General features: G+C 44.4%; 1 protein-coding gene across 6 annotated transcripts in view; it reads right to left on the bottom strand.

Moving 5' to 3' along the window:
* CEP68 (centrosomal protein 68) overlaps positions 1 to 16,695 on the bottom strand; it is a 30,396-nt gene that overhangs the window by 12,528 nt on the left and 1,173 nt on the right. For 5 of the 6 annotated variants that reach the window (XM_083349253.1, XM_083349255.1, XM_083349251.1 and 2 more), the window contains exons 1-2: positions 14,735 to 15,005; positions 2,299 to 2,414 (exon numbers count right to left, since the gene is read on the bottom strand). In XM_083349253.1, coding sequence (XP_083205379.1) covers positions 2,299 to 2,343 — 45 coding nt within the window. In that variant the 5' untranslated portion in view covers positions 2,344 to 2,414; positions 14,735 to 15,005. Of the gene's footprint in view, positions 1 to 2,298; positions 2,415 to 14,734; positions 15,006 to 16,695 lie in introns of those variants that run through there. The other variant, XM_083349252.1, reaches the window with a different exon arrangement.

Raw genomic sequence — 16,695 nt, 5'->3', positions numbered from 1 at the left:
CTATCTTTAGCTTAACTCACAAGCATTAAGTCGATATTTACATGGATTTAAGCCGTGAGCTGCGACTGCTCTATCCATCAGTAGATGGATTTTTTTTTAATTAAACGTATATGCCACCCAAATTCCAGAGATTCATAAGATACATTAGGTGCCATATAAAATGTGCATTATTTTAAACATAGCACCATATCATGTATGGCAGAAAGCTAAGAATGTGCAAATTAAAAGATAAAGGTAAAGGTTCCCCCGCACATGCGTCCTAGTCGTTTCCAACTCTAGGGGCCGGTGCTCATCTCCGTTTCAAAGCCGAAGAGCCAGCGCTTGTCCGAGGACGTCTCCGTGGTCATGTGGCCAGCATGATAGAGGCCAAAGGCGCAGGGAAGGCTGTTACCTTCCCACCGAAGTGGTCCCTATTTTTCTACTTGGATTTTTACGTGCTTTCGAACTGCTAGGTTGGCAGAAGCTGGGATGAGTAACAGGCGCTCACTCTGCTACGCGGCACTTGGGATTCGACCCGCCAAACTGCCGACCTTCTGACCGACAAGCTCAGCGTCCTAACCCACTGAGCCACCACGTCCCTAATATGCAAATATACCCACTCAATTCCTGTTTGACAAACCAGCTGCAGGAGCCACACAACAAGGGACAAATTATATTAAAGGACAAAGAATGATGTGCTTTACTCAGCTAATGGCTTTATTCTCTGGTACTTTCCAGGAAAATGAAGCCCAGGTCCCACACTTTCACATCACACTAAGCTTGATATCCATTCTGTTTCAGAGCCATTCAATACAATCTGGAACAGCATAACTGTCTCCAAGATGTCTTACACCTTAGCATGATGTACAGACAGAGCCATAGTTGTGAAAAACTATTCACATTTTCTTTGGAGAAGAACAGACCTGCAATAGTTTTGTAATCAAGAGCTCTGGAGAAGACTAATATCTCTTATTAAAACAGAATAAAAACAGTACTTCTATTTAAATCTGTACTGGTATAAAAACAACCCCCAAATTAGGATTGTTATAGATCTGCATGAAACAGAAAACCAAAGGAAGAAAAATAAATGGAGAATCTAACTGCAGGGCAGCAGAAAAGAAGTAGAGGCAACCTGCTTTATATTAATTAAGCTATCATCCTGCATAGTATCATCTAACCAAAGTTTCAATTTTTCACAGGGAGGAGATATAAAATATACATGGGCATAAGTATTGCTCCAACTATTTACTCCAGGTATTTTATCAGGGAGTTTAGTGTTTGGCAATATTTCATATGACTTTTATCTTTCCAGCATTCTCCTTTTTGCCACTAGAGACTAAGTAACAAAACATTAATGATCAAAGTCTCCAACAGTTGTATTTATGGTAGAAACCAACACTCCTGTTAAGATATTCATAACACTAGTACCGCAACATCGAATAGTTGTGCCCAATGCAGAATGAGAAATACAATCCATCGGCATCACTGTTCACCTAGGGGTAGGCAACCTCGGCTCTTTTATGACTCATGGACTTCAACTCCCAGAATTCCTGAGTCAGCTGACTTAGGAATTCTGGGAGTTGAAGTCCATGAGTCATAAAAGAGCCGAGGTTGCCTACCCCTGACCTAGGTGCAGAATAAAATGAAAGATACGCTAACCATGCCCTTGCCTAGAAGAGGAAACAAATGTATTTCCACACCTTTACTTTCAGAAGTATACAAGCTAGAGGGCCAGAGAAATCTTATCAACGAACATGCTAGGAACATATTTTTTTATGTAAAACACCCAAGATAACCACAAAGAAATGCTGATCCTGCTAAGTGTCTAAAGGGTACACATCCCTTTTATGAACCTCTATATAATACACCAGGGACGCGGTGGCTCAGTGGGTTAGGACGCTGAGCCTGTTGATCAGAAGGTTGGCAGTTTGGCGGGTCGAATCCCGAGTGCCGCGTAACAGAGTGAGCGCCTGTTACTCGTCCCAGCTTCTGCCAACCTAGCAGTTCGAAAGCACATAAAAATGCAAGTAGAAAAATAGGGACCACTACGGTGGGAAGGTAACAGCGTTCCGTGCGCCTTTGGTGTCTAGTCATGCCGGCCACATGACCACGGAGATGTCCTCGGACAAGCGCTGGCTCTTTGGCTTTGAAACGGAGATAAGCACCGGCCCCTAGAGTCAGAAACGACTAGCACACATGTGCAGGGGAACCTTTACCTTATATAATACACCAATGGCAATATTTATTTTTTTTTAAAAAAATACATACATTCTTTTGCAGTAAGGTGATTAGCATAATTCAGATAAAAAGTACCCTTACCTGCTGCTTTTCAGAGTACAAATCACTTCTGCTAAAATGCCGCATGTCATTGCCATTAAGGATTTTGTAAATGAGTGACTTTCTTTCCAGGTACTTTGAGGGTTTTTTGGTACAATCTGTTAAAAAGCACCAAAAATAATTACGTTTTTGATTCCTTACACAAACACCAGAAAACAGTACAATCAGTTTCCTCTTATAAGTATGGAGCTTTTGTTCTCCATTCTTTTACATAGTCCTTCCTTCGCAACTGTTCAAAGTTATGACAGACACCTCCCACACAAACACACACATAGTTACTTATGACCAGGTTTTGGAGTTCTGACGAGTTCCCACCTCATAGACATTGCATTTACCAGCATCCCACTGTCACCTGACTATAATTTTTGGCATTTACTTCGGGTTTCTGGCAAAAAATGCTAATTGGATAAAATGGATTGATTTGTTAAGGGCCACCGCAAAAAAGGTCGTAAAATTGGTCACTGTCACATGTAAGTCGAGGATCACTTTAAGGGTCAGCTCTTTATCTTCTGCATCCGAGAGCTAATGACTCTTCCTAATTAACTCAAGGCAACACAAGTCTAGTCCTGCATGACTTTACCTATCACACCTGACCCTCCCACAGCATCTAAAGGAGACTTTTTTTTACCTCTGAAGTCATCTATAAAAACAGATGTGTTTAATTTCAGTACTTCAATCCCAAATCTGAAACAATGACATAAAACCCAAGATAATTATTTTCTAAGCACTAAGCTTGCATTGTTATGCCCTCTCCTCAGAGCTGGCTTCAGTGGGACTGAACTTCATGTGAAAATTCAGCTGATTTCACTGTAGACTTTAAACTGGATGCATGTTCACTTGGGACAAAGTTCTAGATCAGGGGTGTCAAACTGCCGGCCCATGGGCCGGACGCGCCACGACAAAACTGCGCCGACCCCATTGCCGGCAATGGGGAAAAAGCTCCGATACGTCGCACGACGTCATGTGACGTCGCGGGTTTGACACCCCTGTTCTAGATAGACAGGCTAGCAGAGAGAAAAGAAAAGGAAGCTGGGGTGGGGGGGCACTGATTATAACAGAATTGTTTTCACCAATTTTTAACCTAATACTATAGAGGCATGGCTTAGTACATACATCCCTTAGAAACAGAGAACAAATCAAATGACCTTTGTGTTATTCACATATGTCACTATTCTAAATACAGGTGGTCCTGGACTTACGACTGCAAGTGAGCCCAAAATTTCTGTTGCTAAGTGAGACAGATAAGTGAATTTTGCCCCATTTTACGACCTTTCTTGCCACAGTTGTTAAGTGAATCACTGCAGTTAAGTTAGTAACACAGTTGTTAAATGAATCTGGCTTCCCCATGACTTTGCTTGTCAGAAGGTGGCAAAAGCTGATCAAATAATCCTGGGACACTGCAACTGTCATAAATATAACTCAGTTGCCAAGTGGCTGAATTTTAATCACATGACCATGGGGATGCTGCAACAATTATAAGTGAAAAAAACGATCCTAAGTCACTTTTTTCAGTGCCGTTGTAACTTTAAACAGTCATAAATAAACTGAATGTTGTAAGTCAAAGACTACCTGTATGTACACAGTCTAAATATAATGCCCGGTTGAGTATAAAGGCTGAGGATAAGTTATTCCTAAAAAAAATTATGCTACCAGTTTCAAATTGACTAATGTGTTCTCAGAGCTGATATCCATATTATCACCATACCAGTTCCAAAACCACACCAGCAGCCTTCAAATTTCTTTCCCACTTCCTCTTACAATTTGTAGGAGCATCCTCAACTTTGCCCTTCCTATCTGCCATCTCCTGTAACATCCTCATCAGACAGGAAACACTTGCTTCCACCTTCTTTCAAACAGGAATCTCTGTCAAAACCAGCAGCCAAAGGGAAAGGATGGGTGCAGAAAAAAAAGGCAGACAACAATTAGATATATTCAAAAAGAAACAAAAGAATTGACACTTGCCAAAAACAGTCAAGCGCATTTTCTGGTTCAAATTAAATAATTCGCTTCCTCAGGCTGTTGTTTTAACTCAAATTTCATTTCTTAACAAAGAAACAACTGAGACTATTAGCCTGGCGCTTAAGGATGAACAAGATACTGCTCAGTCACAGACTCATTTCTAGGAAAACTGCTGTGTGGGGTCCCCACTCATCAAGGAACAAGCAGACTTGTCACCAGTATGATCACAGGCAGATATTGAAAACAAAAGGCTTGGATTTCATCATAGGTAAACGTCTTCCTATGTATCACTTTATGTGCGCCCTCTGAAAGAGCAAATCTGTCAGAAAGTGTAAAATGCAGGATAATTCCTCAAGTACAGTCTCCGTTAAAATTTATTTATTTTTATTTTTTATTTTAATCCCATTTATATCCCGCCCTTCTCCGAAGACTCGGGGCGGCTTACAATCTAAGCACAAATCAAATGTGCTTAGCAGTAGCCTTCATTCTATGTATATGCCTGCTTATTAGGGCTTTCGCCCCCCATCGCCCAAGCGGCATTATTACAAAGTTAGCTTAATTGCCCCCAACAATCTGGGTCTCATTTTACCTACCTCGGAAGGATGGAAGGCTGAGTCAACCTTGAGCCTGGTGGGATGCGAACCTGCACTAATTGCAGGCAGCTGGTGTTACTTAAGGAGGCATTAGCCCACTGCTCCACCAAGGCTCCACCAAGCAATGAGCATTTATGTTTCGTTCCAAGCTATCTTCATGTCCTGCCTGTGTACAATCGAAGCTGCAGTATTAAAGCCCACAAAAGTTTCTCCTCAAATATGCTGGGACTATTGTTGCTTACCGCAACAATGATCTGCCTCCCTACCACATAACATATCCAAGTCGGCTGGCAACCAATCTGATCTCATGCCAGCCCTGCTTATAAAGCTACCGAGCCCTCAAAGACACCTCTGCTTCCTGTAGAACTAGTCAGACATCTGAACCAAAGCTCCCACAGGCCTTTGCCATTAGCCATGCTGGGTCTTGGGAGGCGTCAGAATGCTCAGACCCTGTATAAAGCTGCTGCAGGCCACATGGACTCCATTTAATCCGCCAGGACTTCACCAACTGGTACAAAGAACTATTCGGCAAGTACAATTATTATGCACCTCAAGGCAAAGTTTTGTCTTCCCTGATACCAGAAGTAACAATGAGTCTTTCTGAACAACCACCCCTCTTTATGCATTCGCCCATTCCTGCCAGCAAGATCAGTGGCAACAAACAGCTCAGGAGATTAGCATTCCGTGAAAAATTTAATTCACACTTGGCAAAAGTTGTTCAAAAGAGCTTTCTGGGGAAAGCGGTGCTGGCTTGCTTCAAAAGAAGGAGTCTGCTGTAGCGCAACCGGAGGAAGCCTTCCAGATCCGAGACCCTTTGCCCTCTGCTTCTTTCTCCTACTAATGCAAAGCTACTGAATTGAAGTGAAAGTTCTCTAGGCATTCAACACGCCTTTTGCTTTCATTCAGCACAGTTAAAACAGTTTTAAAAGGAGATTCACAGATTCGTGGAGGAAAAGACAGCGACTGTGACTCTATTTACCTTTGAAAATAAGGCTATCTATATCTATATATCATCTATATCTCTATATGTATCTATCAGAATAAGGCTATCTCTCTATCTCTCTCTCTCTCTCTCTCTATCTATCTATCTATCTATCTATCTATCTATCTATCTATAGAGATGGAGGATAGAGATATCTATATATCTCTATCTCTATACATCTCTATCTATCTATCTATCTATCTATCTATCTATCTATCTATCTACATCTATAAAAGGGACGCGGTGGCTCAGTGGGTTAGGACGCTGAGCTTGTCAATCAGATGGTCAGCAGTTTGGTGGGTCGAATCCTGAGTGCCACATAGCAGAGTGAGCGCCTGTTACTCGTCCCAGCTTCTGCCAACCTAGCAGTTCGAAAGCACGTAAAAATGCAAGTAGAAAAATAGGGACCACTCCGGTGGGAAGGCAACAGCGTTCAGTTGCAGAAATAGAAGATGTAAGACAGTGTATGTTCACCCTGTAGATTTCCCAAGAGCTTCTACCTATCCACTATGGGAGACTACCGTATGATTGATGATGTAATCCTTTCAACTGGCTCAACAGGCCAGTCCTCTTATTATCAACTTTAGCTGCTCACAATAATAGTTATAACATACAGAATATTTTAGGACCGTCCTTATACATGAAAAGCCAGAATCTTGATACTGCATTCTATGATATGGATAAGCTTTCTTGGAATTTTTTTTCAGTAGTGACCTTTAAGGACCAAAGCCACCAGGCAAAAGCATCTGATGAAGGCCACCATTCTACTTTTGTTCTATTGTATCTCAAGTCCACAGCTATGACACGAAAGTCTCATGACAGATTCCATGTCAAGTAACTCAAGACAATAAACAAGAAAATTGGAAGCCAATCAGAACTGAGAATCGAAACATCACAGGCCAAGAAGATTTTTGACCCTCCATTAGAGATTTTACAAGGAGACAAAATATGTTAACAGGAAGGCCCATATGCTATTTTGATACTCTGTGCTGGCAGGCACTGAAAATGACAGAGGATATATCAAGGCCTGGGAGAACTCCTTGGTTAGTTTGGAATGACAATTCTTTCCTGTTCTCCCCCACACACACACACACACGCTAAGGGCAAAGGTGGTAAGAATGCTCCCTTTGCCTCCATGATAGCACTGACTGTATGACGTAATAATAATATAATCGTGAAGATAACACAATCTCCAAGTGGATTATCAGAAACAAACAGCACACTGCAATCTTAATATTACAAAAAATAAAAGCAAATAAATGCTTCAAGTATTTTGCACTGCTTGCACAATAAATCAGCTTAAAGAGATGGTGCTCCCAAAAGGAATCAGAAAGTTGCAGCTCTGAACGGGTGGCAATCCTCTAAAAGTGCAAAAAAGTAAAGTAAGCATTTATGGACCTCTATCACAAGCATGAAACAAGATCATATTCAATGTCCTTTTCCAAATATTTATTATTTGAGGATCTGCTATTCCACCATTGTGGGAGCTCAAGATAGTCCAAGGATAGGAATTAAGATTAAAGGTAAAGGTAAAGGTGTGTGCTTGTCGTTTCCAACTCTAGGGGCCGGTGCTCATCTCCGTTTCAAAGCCGAAGAGCCAGCACTTATCCGAGGACGTCTCCGTGGTCATGTGGCCAGCATGACTAGACGCCAAAGGCGCACGGAACGCTGTTACCTTCCCACCATAGTGGTCCCTATTTTTCTACTTGCATTTTTACGTGCTTTCGAACTGCTAGGTTGGGAGAAGCTGGGATGAGTAACAGGCGCTCACTCTGTTACGCGGCACTCGGGATTCGACCCGCCAAACTGCCGACCTTCTGATCGACAAGCTCAGCGTCCTAACCCACTGAGCCACCGCGTCCCTAGGAATTAAGATTAGGAAGAATTAATTTTTATAATCATTCAACGAAAACTTTGACCGAGATTCCCACAGGAACACAGGATATTAATAATTATTAGTAATAAGCACTGTGTATTTTTCCCCTGTATTCTTAAAACTACCACAGGCTTCTCTTGATTAAATAAGTTCATTATCCATCACATTATACAATCAGAGCCACGGCCACAACCTTAAAATGCTAAAGGGAAAAAAAACTTCATAAATATATTTTCACTTACACAGCACTTTACAAACTTTTATGAAGATTACAACTTTAAACTGCTGTAGGAACCTGAACGAAACTGATTTATCCATTCACTCTGTATCAACCCACCATTACAAATTGCCATTTCAATCCTGGATTCACAAATCTAACAACTGTAGTTTTTATTTATGTAAACTGAACCTGGGGGAAAAAACCAAGTAGGATGTGGATCAGAAACAGCTTCACACTGCTGAAATGTGAATATTGCTCACTGAAAAGTGACTTAAGGGAGCGTTGTAGCGTCCCCATGATCACTGCATCAAAATCTGGGCACTTGGCAGAGGGCATGTATTTATGATGGTTGCAACGCCCTGGGGTCACATGATCACCATCTGCAATCTTCCCAGCCAGCTTCTGACAAGCAAAGTCAACCAAGGAAGCTGGATTCACTTAACTGCATGATTCACTTAACAATCACAGTGATCTGCTTAACGTGATTAAAAAAAGGTTGTAAAATTAATTTTACTCACTTAACAACTACTCCAATTGTGGTCACAGGTTGAGGACTACCTAAATGCTAGTATCTAACTGTTATTTCAGATTTAAATGTTTTGATACACAAGGTTTTCCTTTAAAGGAAAAAAAAGAGATTCCTGCAATGAGCCTCTGAAGAATTCTAGGGTATAATTATTTTTTAAGAAAGTTGCTATTCAGCATTGCCCTGAGTCTTCAGAGAAGGGCAGGATATAAATGGAATTAAAATAAAAAATAAAATAAAAAAGTATACAAACAGATATCTTAATGATCCAAATGATTTCCATTTGGAAGCTACATATTTAAAAATTACCTTTAAGCTCCAGGTTGTTTGCCAGAGTGCCAAAATGATTGCAATATCAATGCCAGTTATTAATGAGTATTATATAAATGGATGTTCCTACATTTTTAAAAATGTATTCTTTTATTGCTTTTTAAAGTAACAAAACACCACAAAACAAAGAAAAAAAACCCAAATATCTTGTCAACAACATAGAAAGTACTTCTAAAAAGTGGATGTATATCATTTCAGCAGCGGCTAATTACAATACTGTAGAATTGCAAATGGGACTCTCTTATCAAGTATTTTTCTTTATTTCTTTTGATTATATGGGCACTCTATATAGGTTTTCATGGCAAAAAGAAGTATCTTGCTATTGAAAAAATACCACTGAGAAAGCTAATTTTCTGGTTTATCTACAGTCCTGCTATTCCATTGTAGAACAGGCTCAATCCCACTCAACGTTTTTGAGATCACCCATATACTGGCATCTACCGTACTTGGTTTTCTATAGGAGTTACCAACATTAGCAATTCTACAATAAGGTTTGATGGGAAAAAGAATTTTATACCATCCAAGGTAAGACTATGGTTTTCACAGTATGGATTCTTTCAGCACTGGTTAATTCTGATTCAGTTTAGGGACAGAAAATATATTACAGGTAGTCCTCGACTTACAACCATAACTGAGCCCAAAATTTCTGTTGCTAAGTGAGATATTTGTTAAGTGAGTTTTGCCCCATTTTACAACTTTTCTTGACACAATTAAGTGAATCACTGCAGCTAAGTTAGTAATAAGGTTAAGTGAATCTTGTTCCTCCATTGACTTTACTTGTCAGAGGGTGTTTGTTTGTTTGTTATTATTTATTTATTTATTTATTTATGGATGGATGGATGGATGGATGGATGGGATTTGTATGCCGCCCTATCTCCCAAAGGACTCAGGGCGGCTAACAACAATAAAAACACAAAATACAAACATTAAAAGATATTAAATCAAATCATCCCATAAATAGTCCGATTAAAAACACAGTAAAACAGAATTAAGAAAACCTCCCTTTCATCAGTCCAGATCGGCCTGTTGAAAAAGCCATGTTTTAAGGTCGCGACGAAAGGAACGGAGATCCGGGGCCATCCGGAGCTCCAAGGGGAGTTGATTCCAAAGGGCAGGTGCCCCCACAGAGAAGGCCCTCCCCCTGGGGGTCGCCAGTCAACATTGTCTGGCCGACAGCACCCTGAGGAGGCCCTCCCTGTGTGAGCGCATAGGGCGATGGGCAGTCGTTCCTGGCAGCAGATGGTCCTGCAAATATCCCAGACCTAAGCCCTGTAGGGCTTTATAGGTAAGAACCAGCACCTTAAATCTCACCCGGAGGGCAACTGGTAACCAATGCAGTTCACGCAGGAGGGGTGTAATATGGGAGTATCGGGATGCTCCCATCACAACCCGCGCAACCGCATTCTGCACCAGTTGAAGCCTTCGGGTGGTCTTCAAGGGCAGTCCCATTAAGAGCATTGCAGTAGTCTATACAGGAGGTAACGAGTGCATGAGTGACTGTACGCAGGGCATCTCAGTCCAGATAGGGGCGCAACTGGCGTACCAGGCGAACCTGGGCAAATGCCCCCCTGGCCACGGCTCCTATATGATCTTCTAAACTGAGTCATGCATCCAGGAGGATGCCTAAGTTGTGCGCCCTTTCAACAGGGGGTAACGTCTCTCCCCACATAACCAAAGATGGAATATCCTGGATTACCCGAGATGCCGGTACGTATAGCCACTCGGTCTTTGCCGGGTTGAGTTGGAGCCTGTTCTTCCCCATCCAGACTCGTACCGCTTCCAGGCAACGGGACATCACCTCGAGGGCATCACTAGGTTGGTTCGGGGTAGAGATGAAAAGCTGCTTATCATCAGCATATTGAGGGTACCTTACTCCGAAACCACGGATGATCTCACCCAGCAGCTTCATATAGATGTTGAACAGGAGGGGGGAGAGGACCGACCCGTCACCCCACAAGTGAGGGGCCTCGGGGTCGACCTCTGCCCCCCTGCCAACACCGACTGCGAACGGCCCGAGAAGTAGGAGGAGAACCATGGTAAAACGGTGCCTCCCACTCCCAACCCCTCGAGACGTTGCAGCAGGATACCATGGTTGATGGTATCAAAAGCCGCTGAGAGGTCTAATAGGACCAGGACTGAGGAATAACCCCTATTCCGGGCCCGCCAGAGATCATCCACCAGCACGACCAATGCCGTCTCCGTGCTGTACCCGGGCCTGAAACCCGATTGGCACGGGTCCAGATACTCAGTTTCCTCCAGAACCAGCGGGAGCTGCCGCACCACCACGCTCTCAACAACCTTCGCAATAAAGGGAAGGTTGGAGACAGGACGAAAGTTGTTCAAATTAGCTGGGTCCAGGACAGGCTTCTTGAGGAGGGGCCTCACCACCGCCTCCTTCAAGGCGGCAGGGAAGCACCCCTCACTCAAAGAAGCATTGATAACCACTTGGAGCCAGCCTCGTATAACCTCCCGAGTCGCATACACCAGCCAGGAGGGACACGGGTCCAACAAACATGTGGCGGCACTCAGTCTTCCCATGATTCTGTCCACTTCATCCGGAGTCACAGGGTTGAACTCCTCCCAAATGGTATCAACAAGACCTGTCGCTTCCCCCCCGTCAGATACTGCCCATTCAGAGTCCAGGCCAGTCCGGATCTGAGCGATTTTGTCCAGCAGATGCTGACTAAATTCCTCAACTCGTCCCCGCAAAGGGTCCTCCCTCGTCCCCTGATTCAATAGGGAACGGGTCACTCTAAACAGGGCGGCCGGGCAATTATCTGCGGACGCAATGAGAGTGGTGAAGTAAGCACACTTTGCCACTTCCATTGCCACAAGATAAGATCTAATAAAAGATCTTAACTGTGCTAGGTCAGATTCGGACCGACTGGATCTCCAACTGCTCTCTAGGCCCCTCCTCCGGCGCTTCATCTCTCGCAGGTCCACGGAGAACCAAGGGGCTAACCGGGACCTGCGCCGAGTCAGAGGCCGCAAAGGCACAACACGGTTGAGAGCCTCAGAGGCAGCCCGTTGCCAGGCGTCCACCAAGGTCCCGACCAGGCTGTGGGAAAGGGAGGCAGGAATCAACCCAAGCGCCGTCTGGAACCTTTCCAGATCCATCAGGCGCCTGGAGCAGAACCACCGAGTTGGTTCCACATCCCAGAGATGGGAGGTGGCATAACGGAGGCCAAGCCGTAGGAGATAATGATCGGTCCATGAAAGGGGTCAAACAGTTGGGGAACCCCCACCCAGATCATTAAGCCACTGCCCAGAGATAAAAATAAGGTCAGGCACGTTTCCCCGCTCATGAGTCGGACCCTGAATTATCTGGGTCAGGTCCATGGCCATCATGGAAGCCATGAACTCTCAAGCCACCCCCGATGCCCCCCCCAGGGAAGGTAGGTTGAAATCACCCAGAACAATAAGTCTGGGAAACTCAACCGCCAACCCTGAGAGAGTGTCAAGTAGCCCGGGCAGGGCCGTTGTCACACAGCTGGGAGATAGGTACACGAGCAACAGGCCCAACTGACCTCCAGGGCCCCACCCCAGAAGGTGAGACTCACACCCGTCTATCTGAGGGGCAGAGGCCTCCCGCGGACAAAGGGCCTCCTTAATGACAACTGCCACCCCACCGCCCCTACCCTGAGCCCGAGGCTGGTGCAGCACACGGAAACCTGGTGGGCACAATTCAATCAGAAGAACCCCTCCTTCCGGGCCCAACCAAGTTTCCGTAACGCATGCCAGGTCCGCGCCTTCCTCCTCAATCACTTCCCGGATGAGGGGAGCTTTATTCACCACAGACCTGGCATTCAAATAAACCAGCCTGAGCCCAGGGGTCTGCCCTCCCACACCCCTGGGAAAGCAGGTTGAAACCAGAGGGTTGGAGCGTGCAACCGCTCGAAGACAGCGGTGGTGCACTCCCAGGTTTCGGTATGGCCCTCTGTTCATCCATCTGCCGCCATTCCTGATCACCGTGGGGATCGCTGTCCCCACCCCTTCCCCCCGAGCCCCGAGAACCCTCCACCCCATTCCCCCACCGCTGCGACCCTCAGCCAACCTGGACTGAACTTGATCCAGCAGAGCCTCCCCACATTTTAGCCGAATCTTACATTCCTCCCCCCTCCCTAACCCATTAAAAAATTTACATTAAAAACCCTGTAACATCCTCTTTGTGCCATGCCACCTCTCGGGGTCCCAAGACCCGTCATTAAGAAAAAGGTGACACAGGTTAGAAGGCCATTCCTGAGAGGGGGGGGACTCCCTCAGGGCTAGCAATTCAGCCACAGAATAAACCAATGTAAAGGCCATCAGTAACAATCAGACAGCCGGGAGGGACGAAATTGGCAAAAACAGATGGAAACGTAAATGATGGAAATAAGCCAAAGGTTACAGTAGATGATCATATGATCACATGATACTGCAACTGTCATAAATATGAACCAGTTGCCAAGCATCTGAATTTTGATCATGTGACCATGGGGGTGCTGCAATGGTCGTAAGCGTGAAAAATGGTCATAAGTCACTTTTTTCAGGGATCACTAAATGAACTGTTGTAAGCCAAGGACTACCTGTATTTCCACTTTTCTTGGTTAACCAATTTTCCACCTACCCAAAGATGTAATAGCTTACTAACATGTAAACAGATTAAACCAACAGCTCCATTTTACATGGCTTGAAAAAAACCTTAAGATCAGTTTTTGTTCCTTTGTCAATTCTTCTCAGCCAGGTTTAGAAAAGGGGTTTTACAGTACACTTTGAATGTCTATAGACTTCTTCCACACTCCAATTAAGAATAGCCTAACTCTGTATATAAGCAAATCATACTTTCCAGTTTCACTCCAAATTTTTAGCCACGATGAACAGTTTTAGCAAACTTTATTTCTGACTCTGGTCTTCATAAAATATCAGCTTCATAAAGTATCAGTGTTGGATTTCGTTTTTCTATAATTCTCTAGCAGGATGAACAGAGAGCAGACAGACAGACAGACATACAGATAGATAGATAGATGATAGATAGATAGATAGATGATAGATAGATAGATGATAGATAGATGATAGATAGATAGATAGATAGATGATAGATAGATAGATAGATAGATAGATAGATAGATAGATAGATAGATAGATAGATAGATAGATTTATATTAATTTTTTTGTTTGTTTAAGACTTGCTATACAAATCGTAGAACAACATGGGATAGGTTGCGTGGGAGAGAAGGAAATCAACGCATTGCTTTACAATGCCTCTTCTGTTTTGTGTGTGTGTGTGTTTTTTCCCTAACAGAATCGAGCTGCCAATCTCTCCCACACAGCTAACCAAGCCCCTGGATTCGTAGCGTTCCCGGAATTTCTGGACGCTTTGACTGCCGTCGGAGGAATTCTATCTGGGTGCAGATATTAAAACTCCACAGGTGGTCCAGCTGCATGATCTGAAGCCATCAGAAAGACCCCCTCGCACTTACACAACTAAGACAGACTCGGCCGATCAAGAAGAACGGAATACGTGGGAGCGAGCCGTACACGCATGCAACAAACAGGCTTTATCGAAGCAAAATTATGCAAGCCAGGCGGAAAACTAGACGCCCCCGTGCTCCCTGCCCCCGTGTTTTGCCCACCGAGCGAAACCGGCTGCCACACTTGCAACACAGTCTGAGATGCCCAAGTTAAGTAAGAAGGCAGGGCTACAGAACAAAAGGCACCCTCCAGTTGCTATCAACTTGCAGATCTGCTGCCGTTTCCCGCTCGAAAAAGGAAAAGCCGTCCCCGCTTCCTCCCGGCATACAGACGATCCATACACGGGGGCTCTGGGCCCGATTCTGTTCTCGCAAGATAAAAGAGGCACCATTTCACGCCGTCACTACAGCAGCAATTTCAGGCCCCTCCAAAAAACTGCTTGGCCCCGACTCGGAAAGCTCAGAAAAAGCACCGTCTTTACCTGGGAGACCAAGGAGAGCCTGCCACCGTAGGTCGCTTCTAACTCCTCCGCCTCGGAAAGCCTCCGCCGACGGCCAAACCCCCCTCGAGTGCAACAATAATAATAATTTAAAAAAAAAAGGCTCCTTCGCCCGGGCAGGCTGCGCGCAGGCGCACTCCCATCCTCCGCGGGATTGCTTCCTTTTCCAATCAGCTCCTTCGGCGCTGAAATTGGATACGCGGAGAGCCAGCCAATCCAAAATCGGCTCCCTCGGTTAGACGGGGCGGGTTGCCGTAGCTCTGATCGCTAGCTGCGGCCTCGCTGCGTCGGGATTTAGGTCCGAGCGGTCTCTCAGGGGGAGGGGTCCTTCCCGGGCCGAAAGGGAAAGAGCGAGCCGTTAGCTGACGAAAAAGGAGGAGGAGGCGCGGCGAGAGGGAGGATATACAATGTCAGGGGTCTTCAAACTTGGCCCTTTTATGACTTGTGGACTTCAACTCCCAGAATTCCTCAGCTCAGCCAGCATGCTGGCTGAGGAATTCTGGGAGTTGAAGTCCACAAGTCATAAAAGGGCCAAGTTTGAAGACCCCTGATATACATGCTTCCACAGAAGTCCAAGAAAGTATTAGACAAAGCATCATTCCACAGATCAGAAGACAAGAAGAGAATCAACTTAAAACAAGACAAAACAGCCCTCAGAAAACTAAACGAGGACCAGACCATCACCATCTTACCTGCAAACAAAGGCCGGACCATAGTTGTTATGGACAGAGCACAATACCTACAAAAAGCAAAAAATACTGGGGGACCAAGAAATCTACATCCCAATCAACATTAACAGAATACAAAAACAAGACGACCAGATCAAGAGAGCCCTCAGTGACTTCACTAAGAAAGGCCAAATTATCAAAGAGGAACAGTGGGGGATGAGAAGCAGCAGACCCATCCTCCCTTGCATCCTCCCATGCGTCTATGGACGCCCCAAAATACACACACCTGGTGTACCCCTCCATCCAATCATATCACTACCAGTGACACCTACAACATTGCAAAAGAATTAACAAAAAAGATTGGGCACCTCACAAGTGGAAGCCAACACTCCATTAACACTCCACTAGAGTGTCTTCAAACAGTCGGTGATGTGAGTATAAAGGAGGAAGAAATCATGGTCTCATTTGATGTCACAGCCTGTTCACGTCTATAGATCCAGGATTAGCCAAAGAATCCATGACTGCTTTGCTCCACAGCACACCTAACTTAATTGAATACACAAAGATTGAAACACCCAGGATTACGGATCTCATAAACCTTTGCTTCACTACATACTTCCAATCTGATGGACATATTTACCAACAAATTAAAGGAACACCTATGGGATCACCGCTTTAAGGCCTTATAGCAGAGGTCGTCATGCAACATCTAGAAGCCATAGCAGTTCTACAAATACAACGGAAAATATGGATCAGATATGTAGATGACACCTTCACCAGAATAAAAAGGACCAATTAGAGAGCACTCACAGAACCATCAGTTTTAAAGAATCCAGTTGACTAAGGAAGAAGAAAACAACTTGCTACCCTTCCTGAACATCCTGATCAGCAGAGACCAAAATAGCAAAGTAGAAATGCAAGTCTACAGAAAAACTACCCATACTAACCAGGTGTTCTACTACCAAAGCAACAACCCAACCTCCCACAAGAGAAGCTGTGTAAGGACCCAGACACACTGCAGCAATCCAGAACAGCAGAAAAAGGAAATAGAGCGTCTGTACAACACATTTCAATAAAATGGATTTCCACACAACTTTATCAAAAAGTCCTTGACCATTCATCCCAATACATCACAGCCAACACAAACCCTAAAAAGAATTACACTGTCGTACATCAAGAATATCTCAGAAACCATCAGCAGACTACTACAACCACATGAAATCAGCATCGCACACAAGCCAACTATAGCCCTTCAAAACATCCTAAACAGACCAA

The sequence above is a fragment of the Vipera ursinii genome, assembly GCF_947247035.1.
Source record: "Vipera ursinii genome assembly, chromosome: 1".
Taxonomy (NCBI): domain Eukaryota; kingdom Metazoa; phylum Chordata; class Lepidosauria; order Squamata; family Viperidae; genus Vipera; species Vipera ursinii.
This window is presented reverse-complemented; position numbering and strand designations above follow the sequence as displayed.